The sequence below is a fragment of the Rissa tridactyla genome, chromosome Z (genome assembly GCF_028500815.1).
Source record: "Rissa tridactyla isolate bRisTri1 chromosome Z, bRisTri1.patW.cur.20221130, whole genome shotgun sequence".
NCBI lineage: Eukaryota > Metazoa > Chordata > Aves > Charadriiformes > Laridae > Rissa > Rissa tridactyla.
In genome coordinates, this window is record NC_071497.1 from 50,391,429 (window position 1) to 50,415,137 (window position 23,709).

Here is a 23,709-nt window from a genome sequence, read left to right on the forward strand (position 1 = left end):
GTGCATGGAACTTGCAAGCGAACGTGACAGAAGTGGCCAAATAACATCTATGTCAATATCAAGACAGAGTACCCAATCTGGATTCATTGTTTGCTTTGCAATTCACAGTCAGGATTCAGCATAGCAATAATGGGACTGGGATCTGACTATAAAAAAAGCTTTTCATCATCAGTTAAAAAACAGATAGTACAATGGTGATAAATAAGAAAAATCAAACTAAAAGGATAGAGTCTCCTATGGTATAGCCAGAGAGACTGATTTGAATTTTTTAGGATTGCCTGTGAGAAGCTTATTTATGCTACATTCCCATGTGCTGCATGGTAAAGATGTGTTCTAGAAAGCTGAGTAAATACACAGCACTCCTATTGACTATATGTTTTCTGGTCAAGTTTAATATTTATTTTAAAAAAAAGGTATCTGAAATGGTCTCTGAAAGAGAACACTTCTAGTAGCGTGTAATATAAACTCCTAAGGGCAGTAGAGAGGCCTAAATTGGTGAATTGATTATCCTTGAATGTGTTCGGTCTTTTGCTGCACATGAGAAGGTTGTAGAAGGCATAGAAACAAAGACTGTACTATTATTTTTTGATTTCATGATACCTGACTCATTGGTATGATTTCAAACTATGGAAGTGTTTCCATTAGTGAAGGCTTGGGTACTACTTGTCAAGTTGACACTATTAAATGTTTTACTGCTCAGTGAAGCAATGTGTGGGTTTTTGGTGGAACTCACTTCTCCTTTCAGTATTGCCAGTGATCTGCTGTATGACTTCAAATAAGTCACTTCTGCTTTCCATCTCTCTCATAAATAGTAACAGTGATCTCTTTCATTCTGGGTTCTTACCCAACTGTATGGGCATTGCATAGCTTTGCACCTTGTTAAGCACTGTGGTCCTAGAGAATAGTTAAGTACTTGCGGTGCTACTGAACAACAAAAAAGCTTTATATTTTCTTTGAAGAAATAGCATTGATAATGTAATGAGTAATCTCAGTCATGCATGTCACGTTGAAAAGGTCAGGAATTATATAATTAATAGCAACAAGTCTTATGGAAAACCCCAGTAACTCATTGTACACTCATGAAGGGCATCTGAATGTTACTCTGTCTCTCTGAAGTATTATGTTACATTGACAGTCATCCTCTCCAAACAAGGAAATATACTCCACTATAAATAACTTGAATTATGAAGGAAAGCATCAGATTTTGAAATAAACTTGGCTTACTGGAGATACTGAAGATATGGCCTAAATAAAAAGATGGGACGAAATTTACTAGAGTTGTATGCAGGATGTTGTCTGAGATTGAAATATCTACAAAGGTACTGGACGATGAAAAATGTATCAGGCACGTGTTCTTCAGGAAGACTCTGGGAGTTATAACAGATTGCAGGCTAGCTCTATGTGGCCAACATTGCTCTAACACTAGGACAGAGTAATATGGATCGACTAGGTTTCAGATTGAGCACAGTGCTTCTATTTGAGAAAGAACTGAGAACTGATGAGTTTGAGTGTCATCAGGCTAACAAATGTGACCAAAGAAGAAGGGCTGGATGAACTATGTTCTTCAGCCTAAAGAAGAGAAGAAGAATATTTGGTCTCTATCTTTGCAGACGAGAGAAGAGCCACCAATGTGCCTGAAATGCATTGGGAAACGATCAGCATAAACATTAGGGAAACATTATAAATGGTAGGACACAGATTGCCTGTGTGTGATGTGAAACGTACATTGCCAGAGGGTCTTAAAAACAGGTTGAACATATTTCTGTCAGAAATGACAGATACTATTGCGCTTCCTTTCAGACAGGGAAGTGAAATAAAGGTCTATTAATGGGTCATCTAGCCCTCTATTTCTGGGATAACTGTCATCCCATGAGCTGATCTTGAGTCATTATCATCACCTAGAAAGTCTGTGGAGGAAAACATACAAAACTCTGCATCCCCAGGACTTCTATAGAGCACAAACTGCAACTTTATGTCAGGACCATGAGTGCATTTATAAGCCTTAACTGCCTTAACTGGTGTCACTGGGACCATCACCCACCCACTCCCCTGCCCATGGCCCAGGAGTCCCATTAAGTCTAGGCTTAAGCCTTCCATTCTGGCCTGAGCTGTGCTGTACATTTATCTTTCACCATTCCTGTTTTCTATTGCTCCTGAGTTGTTTGGGTTTCCTGACTTCATCTATAACCTGATGCATTACTTTGCCTTATTGGATGATTACTAGACTGTCAATAGGACCTGTTATCATCACCAATCTGAACCTGACCATGCTTGGGTACCCTGTTCGGACAGACCCTATGGGACTGCACCCCGTTACTGAGGGTGCTGCCCGTGCTGGGGTCACCCTTGACTCCTGGATTTTTTTCCCTTGAAGAGTAGTCTGACTCTTTTTGATCCTTGTCACTTAAAGCCATTGCCTTCAGAGATATCCTAGTTCTCCAACAAAGTAATTCCTACCAATACCAAAATGGAATCTGATAGACCAGCAACCACACTTGATAAACCATTGTTTAAGTTATTAAAATTTCCCAGTGTTGCTTTTAGATAATACAGGCTTCACCAACATGAGGGGGTTTGTGCAACTTGAGCAAACATGACGGTTGTTCAATGTTACTTGTGTTCCACTACTGTACCATTTTTTTGTCAGACCACCAGTTGACAAGTAAACCACAGTACAGAAATGGATTTTTCTTATCTGTCTGTTGTCTAGAATGTATTAGTCTTTAATATGAGAACATATCTCTAGCAGAGCAATTGCCAATATTAAATTATTCTTCAACCCCTCATCCTTCCCAAACTCACAGACGTCTACTGAAATGGCAGTGAACTCTTGAAAAAAAGGTCCACATTAGAATGCCTGGAAAACAACCAATAAAGTGGTCTCTGGTTATGTTATAAATTCTGACTGAGAAGATCACCTCACATATAGGCAATGATGGTATTCATTGGGCATAGCGTACAAAGTAAAACAAAGGTGTTTTGGTGAAGTGGACATGAGTGAAGGTATTGGAGAAGCTTAAAAGACAGATAATGTCACCACAGCACAATCCATTTGATATGTTGTACCTGGTCCTCTTATGGCACCAGACAAATGCAAATGGTAACTATTATTCTATGCAGCTTAGTAAATATATCACAATTTTATTGTTTAGGAAGGAGTCTGTGGTTTTGGTGTACTGTTATAAATAAAAAAAACCCCACCTTGTTAAATTCCCTGAAAATGAAATTGTATGAAACCCACCAGGCTAATACTGAAACGCCTGTCTTTAAGGGACTCTTTGTATGCACCATGTTGAGAATTTTTGACTGTCACTGTTATCACTGATGATAACTATGAACTGCTACAGCACTGACTAATGTTGATGGAACAGCATTACATTCTCAAAGAGGAATAAGCCATAACTTTATATAAATACATAGTAACATTTTTGTAATACTGTTTTCTTAAGAAAAGTGCAAAGCAGTCTGAAAACTGACAGCTAGGATTTTTTCAGTAGCAGACTTCGCAGTACTAACCCTAATTCCCTTGCTCTCTGCCCTCTTCTAAGCACGTGTGCTGCATGTGAAGAAGGCATGTCCTTGTTAGAAATGCTTAAGAACAAAATTCTCTGGTTTCTGGTTAGCAGAATGGTTTATGTTGCAGCTTTTAAGCAGCTATAAATTATGACTTCAGATATGTCCCCACAGACACCTCAGCTGGTTACGTCTCTGCTCTCAGTTGCATTGAATATGATACTCCCATAGTAAATATTCTATCATTTTTGTATCCTTTACAAAGAACAGCATCCTTATTCTGCTCTGCCCAAAAGTAAAGCACTCCCACGTTTTGTTTCTGAGCAGCATGATCTGCAGGTTTTCTCTATTACGTGCTACATTTGCTGTCCTTTATCCCCTAGCAATAATCAATCTGTTCCTTAGTTCTAGAACAGGGACCGGATAATTTTGTCATGTGTTTGTGTTGTATCTACTATATCAAAATCCTCACCCATAACTGCATCTCCTGGGTGTTAATGCAACACAATTAAACAATTACGGGATCATGTTAACATCAATACAAAACGTGCTGTATTGTTTAACTGACAGTACCTAGATATTTGCCAGATACCTAGGATATTCATTTTTCTTTCTGCTGGTATGTCATTATGAAGTAGTTTGTCTTTTAAAACAGACTGCCCTATTGATTACTTCTGTCATGGCCTCATCTAGCGTGTTTGACTATGTAAAGCCTGAAAACCACAGGGCTATATGAGGGCTGACAGGAGTTATAACATATATGTCACATGAGACGCGAAGGCCTGCTGTGATCTTTCTGAATGTGCTGCACGTTACCATGACGGCACATTGCTGCCTGGCTTTCCGAGGACATCTGGCAGAGTTCTAGGCAACAGTAGCCGAATGAATAAGAATTTCCTGTACTTTATGTAGATATGTGTAATTGGCTCCCTATCCCTCTCAAGCTAGCGTGAGTTGGTCCCTTTCCCTCCTCTTCTATCTTAATTAAACATGTGATATCTGTTGTGGGGGTGGTTCATACTCTATATGGGCAATAGTACCTCTGCCTGTAATAGGTACTACTTTTGCTTGCCTTTGCCTGTCTTCAAATGTTCAGAGGAGAACAACCTTTTACCCAATTCCTCTCTTTTGAATCAGATGTCAGGTTAGCTCAGTTACAGCTGAAGAGGTAAGAGGTAATGATCTTTGGACAGCTAACACAAGATAAGACCCTTCGAAAGATAAGTACATTCCAGAGGAAATGGAGCATGTAATAGAGAAAACCTGCAGATCATGCTGCTCAGAAACAAAAGGTGGGAGTGCTTTACTTCTGGGCAGAGCAGAATAAGGATGCCATTCTTTGTGAAGACAATTAGTGTAAACTTACAAAAGGAGGATGGTGCCTCAGAAATCTGATATCCCCTCCTGGAGAGGGAAAAACCAAGTGAGTCACAGCAGGGAAACTATTGAAGTGATTAACCAAGACCCGAGGAAAGCTTTTCATACAGGAACATATAAAAATGGCTTAACCCCCAAACCAAAGAATAAGATAGACAGACAGTTTAAGTGGATAAGGAGTTAGTTGCGAGTCCAAAAACAGAATGGTGCAAGGAAGGATTACAAAGCCTAGAAATGGATTACCATGGGATTGGAAAGAAAGGGGAAAAGTGAGAGCTGAGGGAAGATAGCCTTGACAGTTGTCTTCTTTCACAGATAACAGTTTCAGGGTGTCCAACACAAGTGTGTTGATTCCCAGTTCCACAGATTCACTTGCATCTGACAGGGCAAAGTAACTTTTATAAACATGTAAAAGAAACACATGCTTTGAATATGATAAAACTTTAAGGCCAGAGGAACCGTTATAATCAATTGGCCTGATTATTTATGTTATGGACCCTGAACCATCTATCTTTCACAGCTCTGAACACCTTATTTTTCTTTGTGTCCCTATGGCAATCCTGACTGCTGGGAACTACTGCAGTGGTGGTGCCACTGGTAAGAACTTGAGGCACAGAAGGCATGTCAGAGTTTTCCTGTGCTTCTTGCTCACTCCAGACCTCAGACTGTGGCTGGAGGCAGTCCTTTAGAGCCTGCCAGCTTGCTAAGGCTGTGACTGGAGATGCTTTCTTGACAACTCCAAAAGGCCGCCCTTCTGTGCTCTCTGTTTTGAAGGACAAGAGCATGGATAGTTTCTCCTAACGTGGTTAAGAGTATGTCAGCACTTCACTGCTTTGAACAGTTATCCTAAAGACTGAGTAAAAAACTCTGGATAGCCATCTTGATGTGGAAGCATGCCTACTTTTAAATAAAGGTGGCTTTAATCTGTTGGGAGAGCTCTCACTGCCCCATTTTTGACTCCCCAGGATATCCCTCCACCCACCAGCTGTGAGACCAAGTGAAGACACTTCTACCAGGTTTTGCCAATACACTAGCGCTCTAGCTGTCAGCCAGCTCTGGCTCAGAATATTAGGCTATACCCATTCCTAAAGGAACAGTATCAGCCCACTCAGGCCCCTACAGATATTACCACTGCTCTTCCCTTTTGCCTTCCTGTCACCTTTTTAGTGAACCACTGATACCCTGGTCTCATGAGCTTCACAGCTGAAATGAAAGTACCTCCAACCAGGTAGGTCCAAGAGGTCTTACCAGCCCCCTGCCATGTCAGCCCCCTGGGGCTGTCAGCCCCTGCCCCTGCCGGAGTAGGAGCCCGTCTCTCTAGTTCCCCTCAGCCCTGCTGAACTCCGCGCTGATGTGCCAGCCTGGCCTCAGCCCATCCCAGTTCCCACCAGGTTCCCAGTCCTTGGGGCTGGGGCTGCCCCCAGATGCCCACCCCCCACCCCAGCTGCTCTGCTCCTGTATGGGGTGGTGGGACCCCACGGGGACTCCCCATGGCTCCCAGCTGCCAGGAAGCCACCAGCCCACACTGAGCCCTGACACTGCAGCAAGAGGAGCGCAGCCCCTCCTCTTTGCTGTACTAAGGTGGTAAGAAAAGCTGGAGGACCTGAATTCTATCAGTTTCTGCTATCTCGGGCAGAGATATGTTACAAAGCTTGTGAGGCTGAAACCTGAGCTGTTCCCTGTCATGGACAATATGATAATGAGTTTATAACAGATGCACCAGAGGATAGATATGTTTATTATTTGATCCATAATTTCATACCTTTTAATTTTTTTCTGAAGTTAAGGATAGGTAGGTTGACTTCTGTTTAAAATGTTAATTAAATGGACTTGGGTATATGAATGTGCTAATGTGTTATTCAGACTGAAAGAATTAAACTTCTTTCATTAGATGCATTACATGATTTTAAACACCTGCCTTTGCTGCATGGAAGAGAAAGGCAGCGTATGCTACTATTGCCTTCTTCTTCTAGCAGTGGCTGGTGTGGCATGCCTTTGTATCATCTGTTACTACTGCTTTACTTGATGCTGTCCTGCCTTCCTCCCAGTGTTGACTGGGATCACACCTATCTCTGTTTTAAGATATTTGAGGAATTTGGTCCATCCAAGAGCTAACAGCCCATCCCCGCTTCTCCCCTGCTGCTTTGTTACCAAGACAAGGTTCTCAGGAAAAAAGTTTCTAGTTTTTCAGAATTTTAGATAATCCCCTCTGAATTCATCGAACACAGAAGGGGACCGGGTTGTGAAGAGAAACATGTTCAAAATCTGAATTCTTAGCCTGCCAAGGACTGTTGAGGGGCAGATACTATCTCTTAACTATTGCATTCTGGCAGAGTGTGTCCCTGGGCTGTGTGAGTCGCAGGTGTTCCGGTACTACAAATAATGGTAACTAACATCCCTGGAATACTCTAGAATTTCCAGCACAAACACCCCTGACAAAAGGAATTAATTACTTTTGTGGTAGCCGTGGGTGCATTGAATGTTTTACACTTGAGAAGCCCCATGACTGTGAATGAGAAACAAATGGAGGTCTCAGATAACAACAACGTAAAGAAAACAGTGGAGTGCCTGTGAAGTGTTTGGTATGCATCCTAATAGAGGCATAATAGAGCGGTTCAGAGAAGTGAAAATTACTGTTTTATTCCAGAATAGTCTTCTATCTGTTCTGCTCTGGAACAAGAAAAGAGAAGTGATTCCTTTGCAGAAGCAAACTGAATGACCATTCCGGGAAGGTCTTCTTGAAATGGGCTGGAAAAAAAAGATGCCCTCTCCCCCACTCCAGGAAAAGTGTTCTGCGGGAGCGAGGGTCAGAATCTCTCTAGCAGTAAGCAAAGGACATTTTATAATACTGTAACATGTGAATATACATAATAAGTAAATAATAAGAATAGATGGCGTGTATATTTTCCTACCACGGCTTTGGTAGGAAGCCTTCCTTATGGTAGACGTCAGACTTTTTATGGTGGTCAGTCCAATGAGGAAAAGTGTATCCTTCCCCTGTCTTGGGAAGTTAATGATATTTCTTACTGTACTGCTCTGTATTGGTGAAATTTGCTGTCCATTATCGAGCAGAAAAAGAGGTCTATTTGTTTTACGCAGTAGAAGTTAAAACAGAATCGTATGATGGACTTTTGTTTAGGGAACAAAAACAGCATAAAGGAGTCTTTGTCCTCTGTGGCTTAGAGATAAGGTGGTTTGTTGTCAAGTTTAACCACTAAAACAATTAGAGTTTTCTGGAAAGGAAGTTAAAATTTCCTTTAGGAAAAATATTTGTGCAAAACCGACTGGTTCAAGTAGAATTTGTTTGTACACGTTTGTAGCGTGTGATTACCCTTGAGGCCTGAATCTTTCTTGTCAGCCTGTTCTGACACCCTGTCACTGCAACAATGAGCTAAATACAACTCTAATTGTAAATATGTATTTGAGCCTTTGCCCACTGTTTTTCTCTGCTGGTTTGATAATCCCTAACTGTGATGTCCTTTGTTTATAGGTTAAAAGTGAAGTGCACCTTCAGAGTTATGAAAGTTACAGCATACCAAATGAGTGTTTAGATCTGCTGAAGATGACTGTCTGTGAGCACACTGAACTGCTCCCATAGTGCTTGAGAAGACTGGAGGCTCCTCTGCCTTTCCGAGCTGGAATCTCGCCTAGGGATGCGCGGCTGCCTGGCAGCCACACAACCAACTGACCCTGGTTTCAGCTCGCTCCGCACTCCAGCCCCAGGTGGAACAACTCCTGGTTAAGAGGTGCTGGGCGAAGGATGACAGGTGATTAATTTCAGGCCAACACAGCCGTATCTCTTGCCTCGACATTTTCCCCCCAATTAGATGAGCTGCAAGACTTGCATGCGAGAGGAGGGAACACACTGCTTGTAACCCCTCTGCTGCTGCCTAGGCTAATGGCGGGCCTACACACCTCGCCTGAAGGCCTGGATCCACTGCTCCCCCTGGTCCTTGTGTTTGTGTTACAGTACTAAAGACGGGTCTGCCGACAGATCGGTCGAACAGGAGCTCCCTTTGCTAATACACATTTCTTTCTGGATGACGCCCTGCTCAGCGGCGCTCCCTTCTCCCTCCCCGTCCCCCCCGCCGTTGCTCCCACCTCAGGGTGGGGGTGGTGCGCGGTGGCGGTGACGCACCCACCTCTCGCGAGAGAGCGGGCGGCGCGCGGCCGGCGGCGGCCGCTCCCCATAAACAGCGGGGCGAGGCCGGGCCTCCCCAGTCGGCGGCGGCGGCAGTGGTGGTAGTTTGAGCTTCAGCTGCGATATATCGGCTCCAGTTCTTCTCTCCCCGGGTGAGTACGGCCGCCCGCGGCGCTCAGGCCCGGGTCGGCTTGGCTCCCCTCCCCTCTTCTCTCCTCGGCCGCAGGGGTGACTCCGCAATATGGTGGAGCCGGGCGGGGGCTGCGGGTCCGGCTCCGTCAGTGTCTCACGGGGGGCCGCCTCCGCCATCGGCCCTGAGGCCCTCCCGCCGCGCATCCCGGTGGGCTGCTTAAGGCGCTTCCGAGCACTGGACCCCCGTCCTCGGAGACGTCCCTGGCGACACCTGGAAACTGGGGCGCCTTCCTCCCTTGGGCACGGCGGGCAGCCGGGGCGAGCTGCTCGGCTCCTCTGCGTGGCTCGTCGTGCTGCTCTCTGGTCTTTAACTTCTTTCTATGGAGACGGGGGAAAGCAGAAGTTAAATTTTGTGACTTAGTTTATTCACTTTGCTGTTCAGGGTCTTTCGCCATCACGGAAATTTCGTATTGTGGGCTTTGATTTCAGGCATCTCACTCACCAGTTCTGGTGAGGTGGATGTGACTTTTGCCAGAGCAGAAACTATTCAAGGGATCTCTGGAACTGTGTGAGATCCTAGTTATCTTCCCTGTCTTTAAGAGCAGGAATAAATTCACGGACTAACTCCTGGTTTAGTTACTAAAATTCAAATCCGTGCCGTGTGTGACTGGATCTTTTAGGACACATTACAAATACGGAATACTCCTTAAATTAAGGGCCCTTCTTTGTTTTAGGGCCAGATTCTGCACTGTTAGCATCTTCTGCTGTTCTGCAGCGTGCTTTGCAGTTCAAAGTGAACTTACAGAGTCATAGAATGGTTTGCGTTAGAAGGGACCTTAAAGATCATCTAGTTCAGTTGCACGCTGAGTAATCTGACTTGTAATGCTATGAGAGAAGCATGATGTGTTTCTAGGGGTATTTCAGTACTTGATAGATGGATGGAAAACTTCTCCATTACTGCTGTAACCCGTGTCTGTTACCTTTGTTAATGTACAGTGGTTAATCTTATTGCAGGTGTTACCTTATGGCATATCTGTGTTAATGTGGGCAAATATGCCTGTGAAATGTTAATAGCACACCTTTGTCCTTGTTCCCCATTATATAACAGGGAAAAGTTTTACTTAACCCTAGGCAGAATACTAACACGCTCCTTTTGATACTGTTGTGCGTATGAGACAGAAAACTGCTGTTGGCTTTCTGACAAACCCAGCAGAAAGCCTTGACAACTGCCGTCCTTTCAAGGACTGACTTCTAGCTTGCCTTTCTGTTGCCTGCCTGTATGTACTTCACACTTCAGTGTCATATAAAACCATCAATGCAAAAAGTGCTTCTTGCAGACTTAGTTCAGCCTGCACGCATTCATAGGATGGCAGCATACTTCTGCGTGTTCTCCTTATGTGATACTGCAATATCCCTCTCCTTTTATAGGGTTGATATGGGGAGAGCTGTTAGTATTTTCTCCATGGGAATGCAGGTTGAAAAATAGTTGAGTAGCGTAGGCTTGTTGAGTGACTGGTGTCTGCAGTCCGTTTCAGTGTGGGATGGGTAATAATTAAGTCTAAATTAGCATAAAGGAGAGTTATTTTCTGTGGTGGGAAGGTCCTAAGCTCTGTGTTACAGGCATGCTAACCTTTGAGCAAGCTGAGCAGGGGGAGCACTACACAAACATCAGGCACAGCACAAGACATGATGAACTCCTCGAGCTCAGTGGAATGACTTGTGAGAATTGAGCTAGGCTTACTGAAATGAGTACTTCACCTCAACCTTCCATGTGTTTTCAAGATTTGGACAGCAATGGTGACTCAAATGTCAAACTTGACTCCCTTGTCCTAACAGAAGATTGAATCTGATTAAAGATATTGGTGATGGTTTCTTCATCTGTGTTAGACATCCTAAACTAGAGTTTTAGTGAGTTGTTGGCTGGCATTTCTTTGTCTTTGCTCAATAAATAAGCCCAAGTGTGTCTATTTCTTCTAGAAAAATTAATTAATCCGCTAGTAAGTAACTCTGGTAATTCTGCAATACACTGCAGTACCTCAAAGCCTGTATCTTGCATGTGCCCTACTTGTGTTGCTTAAACCAAACAAAGTAATTGGGAAACAAAGTTTTGGATTTCTAAATTGTAACTATGAAATGTAACTCCTGTGTGCAAGAATGTGAACATCCTAATCCCTTTGATCAATGGGGCTGATTACAAAAGAGTTGATGGTTTCAAAGTCTGGTCATTCAGCCAAGTGGATCTGAGAATGCTGTAACTCAGATATGTTTCTTTCATAGGCTGTGTAAGATTCACGACCTGAAAAATGGCATTGGCAGCAATTGATCCACAGCAGGTATGTCTGAGTAGCCCCATAGATTTCTATGTCTAGTTCAGAAAAATAGGAGGCAATTAACCTCTTTCTCTTTTAAACAGAACATTGTATCGAGGGTTGTCAACCTTCCCTTGGTGAGCTCCACCTATGATATGGTGTCCACAGCTTACATCACCACAAAGGATAACCATCCTTACCTGAAGTCAGTATGTGAGATAGCAGAGAAAGGAGTGAAGACGATTACTTCGGTAGCCATGACAAGTGCTATGCCTATCATCCAGAAACTGGAACCACAAAGTAAGGCAAAGATGGAGCTGTTGATGATAACTTTTAATTCAGCTGATTGCTTTATATATCCAGATGCACTTAGAGTTTAACATGATCATGCTGATCTAGAGTGCTCTTTCAAGTAGCTGACTGAACCTGTTGCCTGGCTTGTTGAGTAACTGATTACAGATGGTTATGATTTAACATAAAAAAAATAATCCAGAGCCAAAGCAGATGCCAGCTTTTGTAATACTAAACTGACTGACTCATCTTGATATGTGAGATGGTCACATAGTCTCTTGCTCAACACCTTCCTCCCCTTTCACCTGGCTTCAAATACTGTTTTGTACTTTCTCTCACCGAGAACAACTTGTAGTTAAATTTGGCAGCTATGTCATAAAGCTGTTGTAACCAGGAGCCTGATTTCATGAAGTGGCAGGAGGCCAGGTGCTTTAACTTGTTCTAACAGTTGCTTGTAAAGCATCAAATGGATTTTCTTTGCCTGCAAATGAGCTTTTATTCTGGCAGTGTAAACCTGCCTTGTTCATGGGCTTTCCTGCCTCAGTCTCACTGAAAAGGGGAGAAAACTACTTTGAGAGCATTGTTGCTTGAGCTTTCTTTCAAGAGAATTTTTTAATTGGAATTATTTTATACTAAGGGGAAAAAAACCCCAAAATTAAAACCAACTATTGTAATTTCTTTTATAGTTATAGTTGCCAACAACTATGCGTGTATAGGTCTAGACAAAATTGAAGAGAGACTGCCTATACTGAATCAACCCACTGACAAGGTAAGTTCTTTCCATGTACATTAGCTAAGCAGAAGAACTATACGCCCTTCCTCTTTTCTAGTGTCACTGAAAACACAGGGAGACAGATTTCAATAATCATGGCTATTTCAATAATAATGGCTTAAGAGCAATGAGAAAGTAAAAGGTGTTTCTGTAGAATTGTTTGTTTCCTTTTGGGAGGCCATTAAGCCTCTCTTTATTTTTTTTTTTTTTTTATTTTGCTCACCACTTGAACACCAGCTATAAATAGAGGTGTCACTGGTGGGTATCTTTTTTGTTTTTAAAAAATTTGAGTCCTTTCTCTTTCTGGCTCAGTGTGAAGCAAATAATGTCTGAATTACACTCACTGAAGTGTTTTGAGCTGAAGGCTGTGTGGCAGTCATACCTTGTTTTGTCTTGTACATGTTTTCAGGGCAGAATTTCTCCTAGATAACCAACACTTGTATAAGCTTTAGCACAAATGTGTATTTCCCAGATTATGTGTCTCTCCCTAGAAAATATTTCTAGTGAATCAATCTGTTTCCTGTGGCAGGTTGTCGCCAATGCCAAGGATGTAGTTGTTGGAGCCAGAGAAGCTGTAACAACCACTGTGACTGGTGCCAAGGAAACTGTTGCTCACACCATCACTGGAGTTGTGGGCAAAACTAAAGAAGCAGTGCAAGACAGCGTAGAAATGACCAAGTCGGTTGTCAATGGCAGCATTAATAGTGTCCTGGGAAGTCGGGTGGTGCAAATGGTGAGCAGTGGAGTGGACAGTGCTCTCACTAAATCGGAGACTCTTGTTGACCAGTATCTCCCACTTACAGAAGCAGAACTAGGTAAGTGTCGCAGGTGGAGTGATTAACTTCACTCGTAAGAGAGAAGTAGTGAATGTTTATTAATATAAAACAGTGATTTAACAAAGTTAGTAGTGAATGCGACAGTGTTTTACAAGATTTGATGACAGGGTACACTTGATTATTTACTGCATAGAGGACAGGGTCAGACAGAACTGTTGGGGGACCCTCCTGTTGAGTCACGAGGTTCAGAAAGGATCCTGTTATTTTCTAAACCCCTTCTCAGAGGGGAGTCTAGGTGCTGCTGGATCCAGTCCCAGATTTGGTTAACGGTTTATGTCTAAAGGATTATATATGCACAATCAATCCTTTATATCACTTAGCTAAGATTTCAAAGTTTAGCATGCTATTAGTCACTTACTGAGAATCTGTGGCAGCAAGGAATCTGGTGGTAATGGCACCGTCTTCACAGGGAAAGCAGAGAGAAAGTAAGGATTTCCACATGTGGTGATCTATCAATGTATTCCGGTGCTAAAGAACGACTAAACAAGTCCAGTATTCAGCCATTATTAAGCAAATAAAATAGCCTCAGACCTCTTTTTTTTTTTTCCTCCACTGGTCAATTTGCTTTCTTTCTACACATCTAGAGAAAGAAGCTGCAAAAGTTGAAGGTTTTGAAGTTGGAGTTCAAAAGCCAAGCTACTACATTAGACTAGGATCCCTGTCTTCAAAGGTCCGCACACGTGCCTACCAACAAGCCTTAAACAAAGTTAGAGATGCTAAACAGAAAAGCCAGGAGACAATCTCTCAGCTCCACCACACTGTTAGTCTGGTAAGTCTAAGCTTTCACTTGAGGTATAAAAGGCAAATATTGGCATAATTTGAGTGCAGAAAACAGCCAAAAGAGGCATAGGAAAACTAGAATTGCTCTCTCGAACTAGATGCATTTTCTAAATACAAAGCATTTCCTATTTGGAGCTTTCCATCACCATTCAGGAGGGGTCCTAAATCAGGCAGAGCTGTAAACTAATAAGGAATTTGCATGTAATTTTAAGCATTACAGAAATAGAAGTGACATGTTTAAAACTATATTCCTGTTTTAGAGTGCTGGGTTTGACACAGTCTTCATTCGGTGAAGAAAATGTCTTGCAATTTCGAAACACTTCAGTCCTTTAAGTCCTTTTTAAAAATTAAATGTTGGATTCTTCATGGGCTTGCTTTTCTTGCTGTGGGTATTCCTGAGCATTCCTGGGTACTTCAGTAGTCTTATCCTAACAATGTACCTTTATGTACAGGATAAACTGTGCATAAAGCGTCATGGCATTCTATACACTTTCAAATCCTTGTGTAGGATGCTAGTTGGGGAGGGGGAATTAGTTGAGGTAGAGGGATACACTACATAACACTTCAAAACTGATTCCAGTTTTCTTTTGAAGAGAAGGAACACATTCATATATTTCTCAAAGTGTTTTATACTGGACTCTTGAAGTATTTAAAAAGGAGGCTACAAAGCAGGTAGGGTAGGATAGCCCTAATGTAATTGTTTGGACTCTGCTTTACTTCCTTATTTGGCTGTATTTCAGATCGAGTATGCCAGAAAGAACATGAATAGTGCCAATCAGAAACTTCTTGATGCTCAGGAAAAGCTTTATCAGTCCTGGGTAGAATGGAAGAAAAATACAGGCCAAAATGATGATGATGAACTGCATAGCGCTGAGGTAAATAGATGTAAATGTAAACCAGGATTAAATGGATTGTGTACTGTCAAGGTAATGGCAAACTAACAGTCCCTAAAGTGTGCAGCGTCTTAACAGCAGAGAAACTTATGTGCAAATGTGGAATCTGAATGCTGAAGTTCAGGGCAGCTGACTAGTGACTACTATGGAAAGCAGGGGATGCCCGAACTCTTAAATGAGCCTGCTTCCTGCATATACTTTGGGGTTCACTTCCCCTTTCAAGAGGATGCTCATCCTGATTAGCATGTGAACCTGTGTTGGGATGTCCATATCTAGATTAGCTAGGACTTAACTTATCTGATATGGCCAGACCAGAAATAACAACTTCTCAGCATACAGCAGTCTTAGGCTCAAACTCACTGAGTCTTATATGTAGCTTTAAGCTGTAGTTCATTGATCTGGAATATCTCTACCTGCTGTGGCTTGTTATCCAGAGTTGAAACAAGAGCTTGCTTATCTGTGGCTGGGTAGAAGCTACTGATGTTTTTGTTCCACAAAGTACTTGAGCATTGAAGAAATATCAAGTACTTTCAAGTCTCTGACTCTTCAGACTAAGCTATAGCTTTATTTTACTTACATCCCCTTTACTTTGCTTCTTTATGTATCTTGAGCGACATAAAGCTGCTACAGTTATAAAAAAATACTAATGTGCTGTTATGCTCCTTGTTTCCAGCACATTGAGTCAAGAACTCTAGCTATAGCACGGAACCTCACGCAGCAGCTTCAGACCACCTGCCTCACACTGGTCTCAAGCCTACAGGGGCTGCCACAGCATGTGCAGGATCGGGTTTACAGTGTTGGGTCAATGGCAGGTGATGTCTACCAGAGTTTTCGGTCTGCGTCCTCCTTCCAAGAATTATCAGACAGCTTTCTTACCACTAGCAAAGGACAGCTGAAGAAAATGAAGGAGTCTCTGGATGATGTGATGGATTATCTTGTTAACAACACGCCGCTCAACTGGCTGGTAGGTCCCTTTTACCCACAACTGCCTGGCATTCAGCATGCTGAGAGCAATGGTGAAGGGGAGAGAAACTCCAGCCAGAAAGACAAACAGCCTGAACGCACTACTGAGTAAACTGCATAGCATGCATGTACTCTGCTGACTGACCAAACAAGTGGCCTTAGCAAGTGTAGCTGTCAAAAAGCCTTGGAGAAAAATCGATAAACATAAGAGTGGGAGAATGATACAGAGAAAGGACGCTCAGGGCTGTGTTGTCCTGTATAGTTAAAGCACTCTAAAACTCAAACTGTCTCAAATGCCTTAATATTGGCAGCTTACAGTTGTCAAGATGCCTTGTTTGTCTGTCAAGTTAAGAAACCTCACCATGCGTATTAATACCATTAGTCTAAATGAAACCTACCATAGCTAAAAGCATTTGATTTGTTGCCTAGCCTGTACCAGAATGATATAAAAGTCTTCCATACCGTGAAATGACTTTAAAAGCCCTGCAGTCTAGCTACGTACACTTAAATTCCATTTTTGGTGCAGACCACATATCTGATTGTTAGGGATCTGACTGTCTCAAATTCTGCTGCTACACAATTCATGACAAAAGTTCTGTGAATGCAGAATTCCAAAGCTGAAAGTGAGGTTTCTGAACGAGTCAGCTGGAGTTACTTAAATGCTGTGACAGTGCTAACATTAACTATATAAACTTAAATATTGTATAATGCAGTGACCTGACCATAAAAATCACAGAATATCTCAAGTTAGAAGGGAACCCATAAGGATCATGAAGTCCAACTCCCTGCTCCTGGCAGGACTGCCTAAAATTAAACCATGTGACTAAGGATTGTCCAGACGCTCCTCGAACTCTTACTGGCTTGGTGCCATGACCACTTCCCTGGAGACCCTGTTTCAGTGACCAACCAAATCATTATCAGTACACTTACTTTTGTATGCAGTATAAAGATTCATGCTGTTTGTACCCAGGTGCCTGCTGTTGTGTGGCTTGTTGGTTTTTTTTTTTTCCTGTCTTTTTGTAATCCATTTTGTATGTTAGTAATAAATGCTTCAGTAGTCAAAGTCTGTCTCCATTTCAGTTGTGTTTAAAACAAATGTAACTTGCTGTTCTGTGACTCCTTCAAACCGTGTCCAGCAGAAAGCAAGCTTGAAATGCAAACAAAGTAGACACGCATTGAAAATGTATTTGTGTGTGTGTTTATGTAAGATACTGCTGCAGCATTTCCTTCCTCCATTTGAGTTCTTGTGCATCTTAGCACATTCAGTCTTAGCTGTACTACTGCTTTTTTGGTGCTTGCTGCTGTGTGTAATGATGACTTAAGCTGTGAACTGATGGATGTTCTAATATTGAGAAGGATACGGACAAAAATACCTGTCCTGCCTTTGCAGTAGGTGTTCTGTTTGTGTGAGACTGCCAGCTACCTGCTTTGGCTGCTGGCTTCCTATAAACAGTATATACTCCTCAGCCGCAAACACCAGTTTTAACCTGTTTAACTTTATTTACCGTCTTTTGAACTTGAGTGCCTAATGTACATTAACTCAGCTACTTGGGTGGAATTGTTCCTCAGTAAATCCCATGAATCCCTTCCCTGGAAGAAAATTACAGTCACTAAGAAATAAGCTTTCTTGGTTTAGTGCTGTCCAGGTAAGTGTATCCATGTTCTTAATGCACGCCCTGTGTAACTTTGAGTTGCAATTTTTTAGCGTAGCAATGCTGGCCACCATTTTCAAAGAGGTCACCAGATAGTGTGAAGCAAAAATGGAGTTCAAAGGAAGCCTAGTGACACATTGCTACATGGAACAATGCTTCCACCCGTTACAATGTTGGCACTAAAGCAAATTGCATGTAGTCTAGCCTTCTAATGCGAGAGGGCTTGCTCAGCTGTTAAATCAGGGTTGGTCTAGAAGTGTGAAGAAGTGTTTTAAGCACAATATTAAACCAGATTGTAACAACAGAGGAGTACAGATAAAGATTCTGTAACTTCCAACTCTAAATACTTACCTTCTGTAAGGGGGCTGTTTAACATGAGATGGTGAGATAATCTTTTCCACCTAGGGCCTGAGTTAAGACTTCTGGAATTCTTTCAGTAATTAATTGTGTTTAAGCATTGAATGACTCCAGACAGAGAATATCCTTTTTTTAATCTTGATTTGTAATAAAATTTGTAGAGTGCATTGACTGTTGTAGAGGTGCTCACAACAGAATGGGACTAATCAGGTTTGAACTGCATCTGGCAGTTCAAAGAATGGAATTGCCCTTCTTACATGTATTTTTAAAGTCTGAAGGCTGTGGGCCTTCATTTTGAGGACTGAGAAATAAACAGCACTATCTAGTATTAATGCAAGAGCAATACACCTCTCTGTTCCGTCTTAAGCTCTGCTACTCTTTCATACCCTCTTAGATGGCTGCCCAGCTTTACTAAGCGTCAGCAAGCAGGTGAAGTAGAAAGCAAGGAAAAATGTTACGTGCCTAGACCTTCAAAGGGTTTATTTATAATTCAGAAAATTATTGTTTCTCTTTAAGAGATCACTGGAAAACCATTCACGCTAGTTGAAGCCTCCCCTTTTCAGGCTCATGTAACAGAGAACTATTTTCCTACTATTGCTAATAATTCTTTGCCTCAAAAGTTTTAAACACAAGCATTTGTAAATAGCTCTGTATGGTATAAAAGTTTTGCAAACATCACCTTTATAGCAGCATACACACTGGTTGTTAAAGGAGAAGCTGCTGCCTGAGCATTCACACACCACCCAAGTCTTTCACTGCTCGGACCAGGGTCCCCTTGCCGCAGGTGACCCCAGTGAGCTGACGGGTGCCACTTTTCACTCCTCACACACACTTAAGTCTTGGGTACACTCCCTCCTTCTTCAGGCTCGACCCTAGGTTTCCTGCAGCAGTCTCAGGGTGTCAGATTTTATAAAAATAAGTAATTTAATTGAAAGGTATAGTAGCGAGGTCAGCCTGGGCTGGGTGCCTCTGAAAAGGCAGTGATGATGAAAACATCAGTGTGTTATCAACATTTTTCTTACACTCAAAGATTGAACCCAGCACTGTACCAGCTGCTAGGAAGATGACTAAGAAAAGTAACTCTGTTGAGGCCTAAAGGCTTCAGCAAATCTAGCTACTCATGCTAGGTAAAACCTAAATTATACTTTACAAACAGCATAAATCACTCAATATTATAACCCTAAGTAATTTATTCTAATTAAATCTTACTTGTTTAAGCTAAACAACTAATATCTGTCAACATTGGTCAAATCCAAATTGCAAGATTTGTATAAGGACTAGAGTTGCAGGGATGTAGCTAATTTGCCTTAAGAAAGGTGGAAAGTTTTTGAAATCTCTCCTATTCCCTAAGATGACTTTTTTGCAATAATCTTTTCCAAACTGCAACTTACAGCAATACTATATAGCTAGTAAAATAGGTGAAATGATTTGGAAACAATTGATGTTTATTATTGTTTCTCTTTATTAAAAACAAACAAACCAACCCAAACAACCAAAACCCACAAAAAAACAACCCAAAAACTTATATAAGCCATCTAATTAGAAAGAGAAAATAGAACCTAACTTATTTTTTAGGCATGATCTGTTGGTCATTTGCTGGAGGTATTGTGCACAGTGTTTTGTTAAATCTATTTCTTGGCATAACAAGATGGAAATACTATTTCTTTTGGATAATACAGCCTCTGATGACTAAACATAAGTGCTTGTTCTGAAAGTATACAAAATAAGAACCATCTCTCAAATTGCTAGTGGCTCAGTTCTGAAAATATATTAAGCAAGAAAAAATGGATTAATTTAAAGTTAAGTTGGCACTGACATTAACACAACACTGAAGTATGCTTTGCACTCTTCTGTGCAAATATTTTGCAAGTTTTGCACTGTTCTGCGTAAATGATATAACTGCATCTTACAGAGAAATGGCATGAAGAGTCCTATCTGGCCTTATTCTTTGTTGCAAGAATTGTCTTACTGCTTTGATTCAGCTTCCTTTCAACTGTGAAAAGTGACATGGAACTGAAGGTCCTTTACCTAAGCAAGCCCATTACACCAAGGGCTTTGCATTGTTTTAGTCAGACTGTTGCAGATGTTGGTTCAAAACTGAGATACATCATAGAATCACCTAGGTTGGAAGGGACCTTTCAGATCATCTAGTCCAACCATCAATATAACTCTGACAAAAACCATCACTAATCTAAATGATGCCCCTCAGCACCACATCTATCCATCTTAAATACCTCCAGGGATGGTGCCTCAACCACTTCCCTGGGCAGCCTGTTCATGAACCTGTTCTACCCTGACACTAACAGATATGGTCCAATTTGAAATTCTGTCATGGCTCTGAACATCTTACTAGTGCATTAAAGGAGTCAGCTGCTTGTGATGTGTGCATTAAGGAGATGAAGAAAGCACAAACTTAAATTTTGAGCGATTATCTTGTTGTTAGCAAGAACAAGGATATAAGTAATAAGAGTGTGTTAAACCTAGGATATAGTGAAAATTATCAGATGCAGTTACTGAATATGGTTATGTGCCCTGCTCAGTGTAAATACAGAATAAAACAACTTGTTTAAACCACCCATTTGGGCACATTTTAAAATGAGTTTGCATATGGACTACTTGGCCTTAGTCTTGGTAAGATACCCCCATCTGTACTGCGTACGAAATACAGGGTTATGTGCTGATAATGGGAAAACTTGATTTCTCCAATTGCAGTAATCAGAGTTTTAGGTAAACTGCCATAAGCAGAAAGATAGAAGATAATTCTTGCTGTTAGAAAGATGTGTTTCCCACATTACTAGTACCTTTTGATTTTTTTAGAAGACAGATTACTGATCTCATTTTGGTCAAGTTTAGGTACTCAAAGTGGTCTGCATTTCATTGCATTCACTCTAGCACCTGATAAGTGGCATGCTGCTTAAATTCTTCTGAAGCTCAGTTTTAATTAATATTTTAATTAAGTCCCTGGTGCCCTATGGCTACCGACTCCCTAAGGAACTGAATTATTCATGTTCAGTGCTTCAGCGCTATCCACAACCTGATAGCTGAAACAGTAATCCCTTTAGCCTTTAATATGTTCTCTGTTCTTCTGACACATCTTCATAGCAGGCAAAGCACAGATTTTTCTTGCGTACTATCTTTCATAAAACTAAGTCATAAGCAAGGCGTTCTGCAGTTAGGGAATGGATTAAAACTGCTTCTCCAGTCAGCACTGAGCTTAAGTTACACAAATGCCTAGAAGCCTCTTCAAGTTGCTGCTTCTTTGTATATGCAGAACTGAATTGTCAGCGTGCAGCAATCGTTACGTGCTGATACTGTGCCTGGCTCCGAGTGTGTCACATCACCAATATTAAAGCTAACCATGAATCAAAGTATAGATAAAAGTTCTTTTTACTTGGGGCAAAAAACTTTTGGTTATGAGTAAATTGCTTAGTTATATCCCATTTTTCAGAAGTGCCTAAGTAATCTAAGTCCTACTAAGGGGACTTAAAGGTTGGGACTTAAGCTCCTAAGTGACTTAGCCAACATTTTTAGAAGTGTGTAACATCCATGTATCCACCAACGTCTCTGGCAATTCCTGAAACCGCCTGCTGCTTAACAGTACAGAATACTATACACGCAGTAGGACTGCAGTTCCAGACACTTGCTCCCTCAGGAAAGGTTTGATGTGGTAGGCAGGCAGAGGAGGCCAGAGCAATCTGTATCAAGCTCCTCAGGGCAGGTTCCCTTCTATAGCCTATAGGCTTTCCTACAGGAAAGAAGAAAAGCAAAGTAAGTTAAAAAACTTCCTTCATTCATTTTCTAGTGACCCATTTCACTAAATACACTCCACTAAGTTCAGCTATGTTCCATCTTTACTATAAAATCCTGTTTTCTAAGCAACTCATCTACATCTTGCATAGTATTTGGCCTGTCTTAATGCTATGTGTTTCATATGTGACTAAGCACATTTCACTCTGTATTCAGTATTTTGGGTCTGATTTCTAGAGATGCTGAGCATCTTTGTCTCCTGATTCAGTGAGGAGTACTGCACAGATTTATTTAGTTTTACTTTTAAATTGATTAAAATTTCATTCCTATGCAGGTTCCAGATTTCACTATTACAGACCTGTCTTCAGAGTCAGATGATATCCCAGACATTTTGGATTTGGATGAAGATGATCAACAAGACTTTTCACGCACAAATGGCCCTTATACTACAGGGCAAAGAGCTGAGTAAAGAGAAGCATAAAAATGTCTTTTTGATACAATGTACTTTTGCCATGTTTAACTTATATTTCTCCTTTTTAAAGATGAACCTGCCTAGCTTAGGGATTTTGGGGATATTTTTTTTTTAATCACTACTGTTTGACTTAGCTGCATCGAAATTCTGATTTTTTTTCCGCCTAAGGAATACATGCTACATTAATTCATTAGCATGGGTGTCAAGCTCCCATTCTACAAACCAGGTATAGCCTGAACAGTGTATCCAACTCATCTAACCTTTGTTAGTGATTTGTTCTCCTGCTGGCAGCAGCTGTGAGAACACTCCAGTGCTTTGCATAAAGGGCTGCCAAGAAAAGGAGTTGATGAGGATTTACCCACAAAATTTCCCTTTTCGGTCTACATTAAAACCACTTCCGCATCTACCTCTCTGCTGGTGGAAGGGGTAAGAGACTTTGTCTCAGTTTCTCTCAGGTTCTTTTTGTTAGGCTCTGTACCTAGAGCTTAGAAGCTTAGAGCTTCCCTTTGGCACGGGTGCTTTATGCACAAAAGGACTCCCTTTTTCTCCACATGCCTTCTGTGTGCAAAAGTTTTGCCCATCCTGATGCTATCAGTTGTAGGGCCTGAGACTAAAAAAAGGGTAAATGCTTAAAAAAGAAAGTTTTCTGGGAATAAGGATGACAGTTAAAAAGGAAAGTGGAAGAGACTGTAAAAAGTAAGGAAAAATGGAGAGCAAAGAGATACAAACAGGTGTGGGATGATTTAAAAGTAAGAAAGAGAATTGAAGGCAGGGATACTTCTGGTGACAGTGATGATCCTTTTTATGTTTAAATAAAATCTCAATGAAATCTTTGCTATGGAATGTTGAATCCGCATTTACTTGCACACAGTGACTTTCCGTAGGAGTTGGGGTGAGCGGGAACTGGACTGGGGGCAGCCTCACGGCGTTTCTTTCCTGGGCTCAGGCTGAACTCCTCCCACAGAGCTCTCCTCCGTGTCGCCGGGGTGGCCGCAGCAGGTCTGGAGGTGTCGCACGGTGCTACTTCGCATACAGCCGCAGAAACATCGCCCGGCAGCAGGCCTTGCTGTGGGGCGAGGCCGGCGCGCCGGCTCCCTCCTCATCACACACTTGGCTGGCGTGAAAAACTTCTTTAGCCTAGTCACTGAAATGCCTTGCAATAAAAGCGTGAACCGCAGAGCCTGCTGCCGGTGCGAGTTTTACTTGGTTTTCGCGTCAAATTTTGCAACCCGATTACAAAGCAATTTCAATTGCAATGGCCCTCTGCCGGTCGCTAGGCCCAACCGCCCTCCACCATCAGCTCACGCTGCTCGCGGCCTCCTCGGGGCGGGTTTCGGTGAGCTGCTGCTGCTGCGCATTCCCTCCCTCCTGGCCCGGCCTCTTCGTGGGCTCCTCGGCGTGGCGGCGGGCGGCAGTTGCGTTCGCCGGCCACCAAGGCCTGCCTGCTAGCCAAGAGTCGCCGGGACTACAACTC

At 42.0% G+C, this 23,709-nt stretch overlaps 1 protein-coding gene and 1 long non-coding RNA gene across 3 annotated transcripts; one reads left to right on the plus strand and one right to left on the minus strand.

Moving 5' to 3' along the window:
- Positions 1-9,028: 9,028 nt before the first annotated feature.
- PLIN2 (perilipin 2) lies at positions 9,029-23,078 on the plus strand. 2 transcript variants are annotated; one of them, XM_054184634.1, is made up of 9 exons: positions 9,029-9,183; positions 11,441-11,496; positions 11,577-11,772; positions 12,450-12,532; positions 13,065-13,350; positions 13,956-14,140; positions 14,892-15,026; positions 15,718-16,008; positions 22,098-23,078. In XM_054184634.1, exons 2-9 carry the CDS (start codon positions 11,467-11,469, stop codon positions 22,230-22,232), a joined length of 1,341 nt encoding a protein of 446 aa, XP_054040609.1. In that variant the 5' UTR covers positions 9,029-9,183; positions 11,441-11,466; the 3' UTR covers positions 22,233-23,078. The 2 variants fall into 2 exon arrangements, with proteins under 2 accessions (XP_054040609.1, XP_054040610.1); XM_054184635.1 differs by lacking the exon at positions 22,098-23,078 and having other exon boundaries at positions 9,030-9,183; positions 15,718-17,070.
- LOC128902176 (uncharacterized) lies at positions 19,461-23,693 on the minus strand. The gene is made up of 2 exons (XR_008463665.1): positions 23,097-23,693; positions 19,461-21,761 (listed from the first exon to the last, which is right to left on the minus strand). It is a non-coding gene; the product is annotated as an uncharacterized LOC128902176 (long non-coding RNA).
- Positions 23,694-23,709: the final 16 nt, after the last annotated feature.

Bases quoted from the DNA above. Each gene is read 5' to 3' on its own strand.
- PLIN2 (XM_054184634.1), top strand. From the start codon at position 11,467: ATGGCATTGGCAGCAATTGATCCACAGCAG. The intron at 11,497-11,576 runs GTATGTCTGAGT...TCTTTTAAACAG, and splicing joins CAGCAATTGATCCACAGCAG to AACATTGTATCGAGGGTTGT. The intron at 13,351-13,955 runs GTAAGTGTCGCA...CTACACATCTAG, and splicing joins ACTTACAGAAGCAGAACTAG to AGAAAGAAGCTGCAAAAGTT.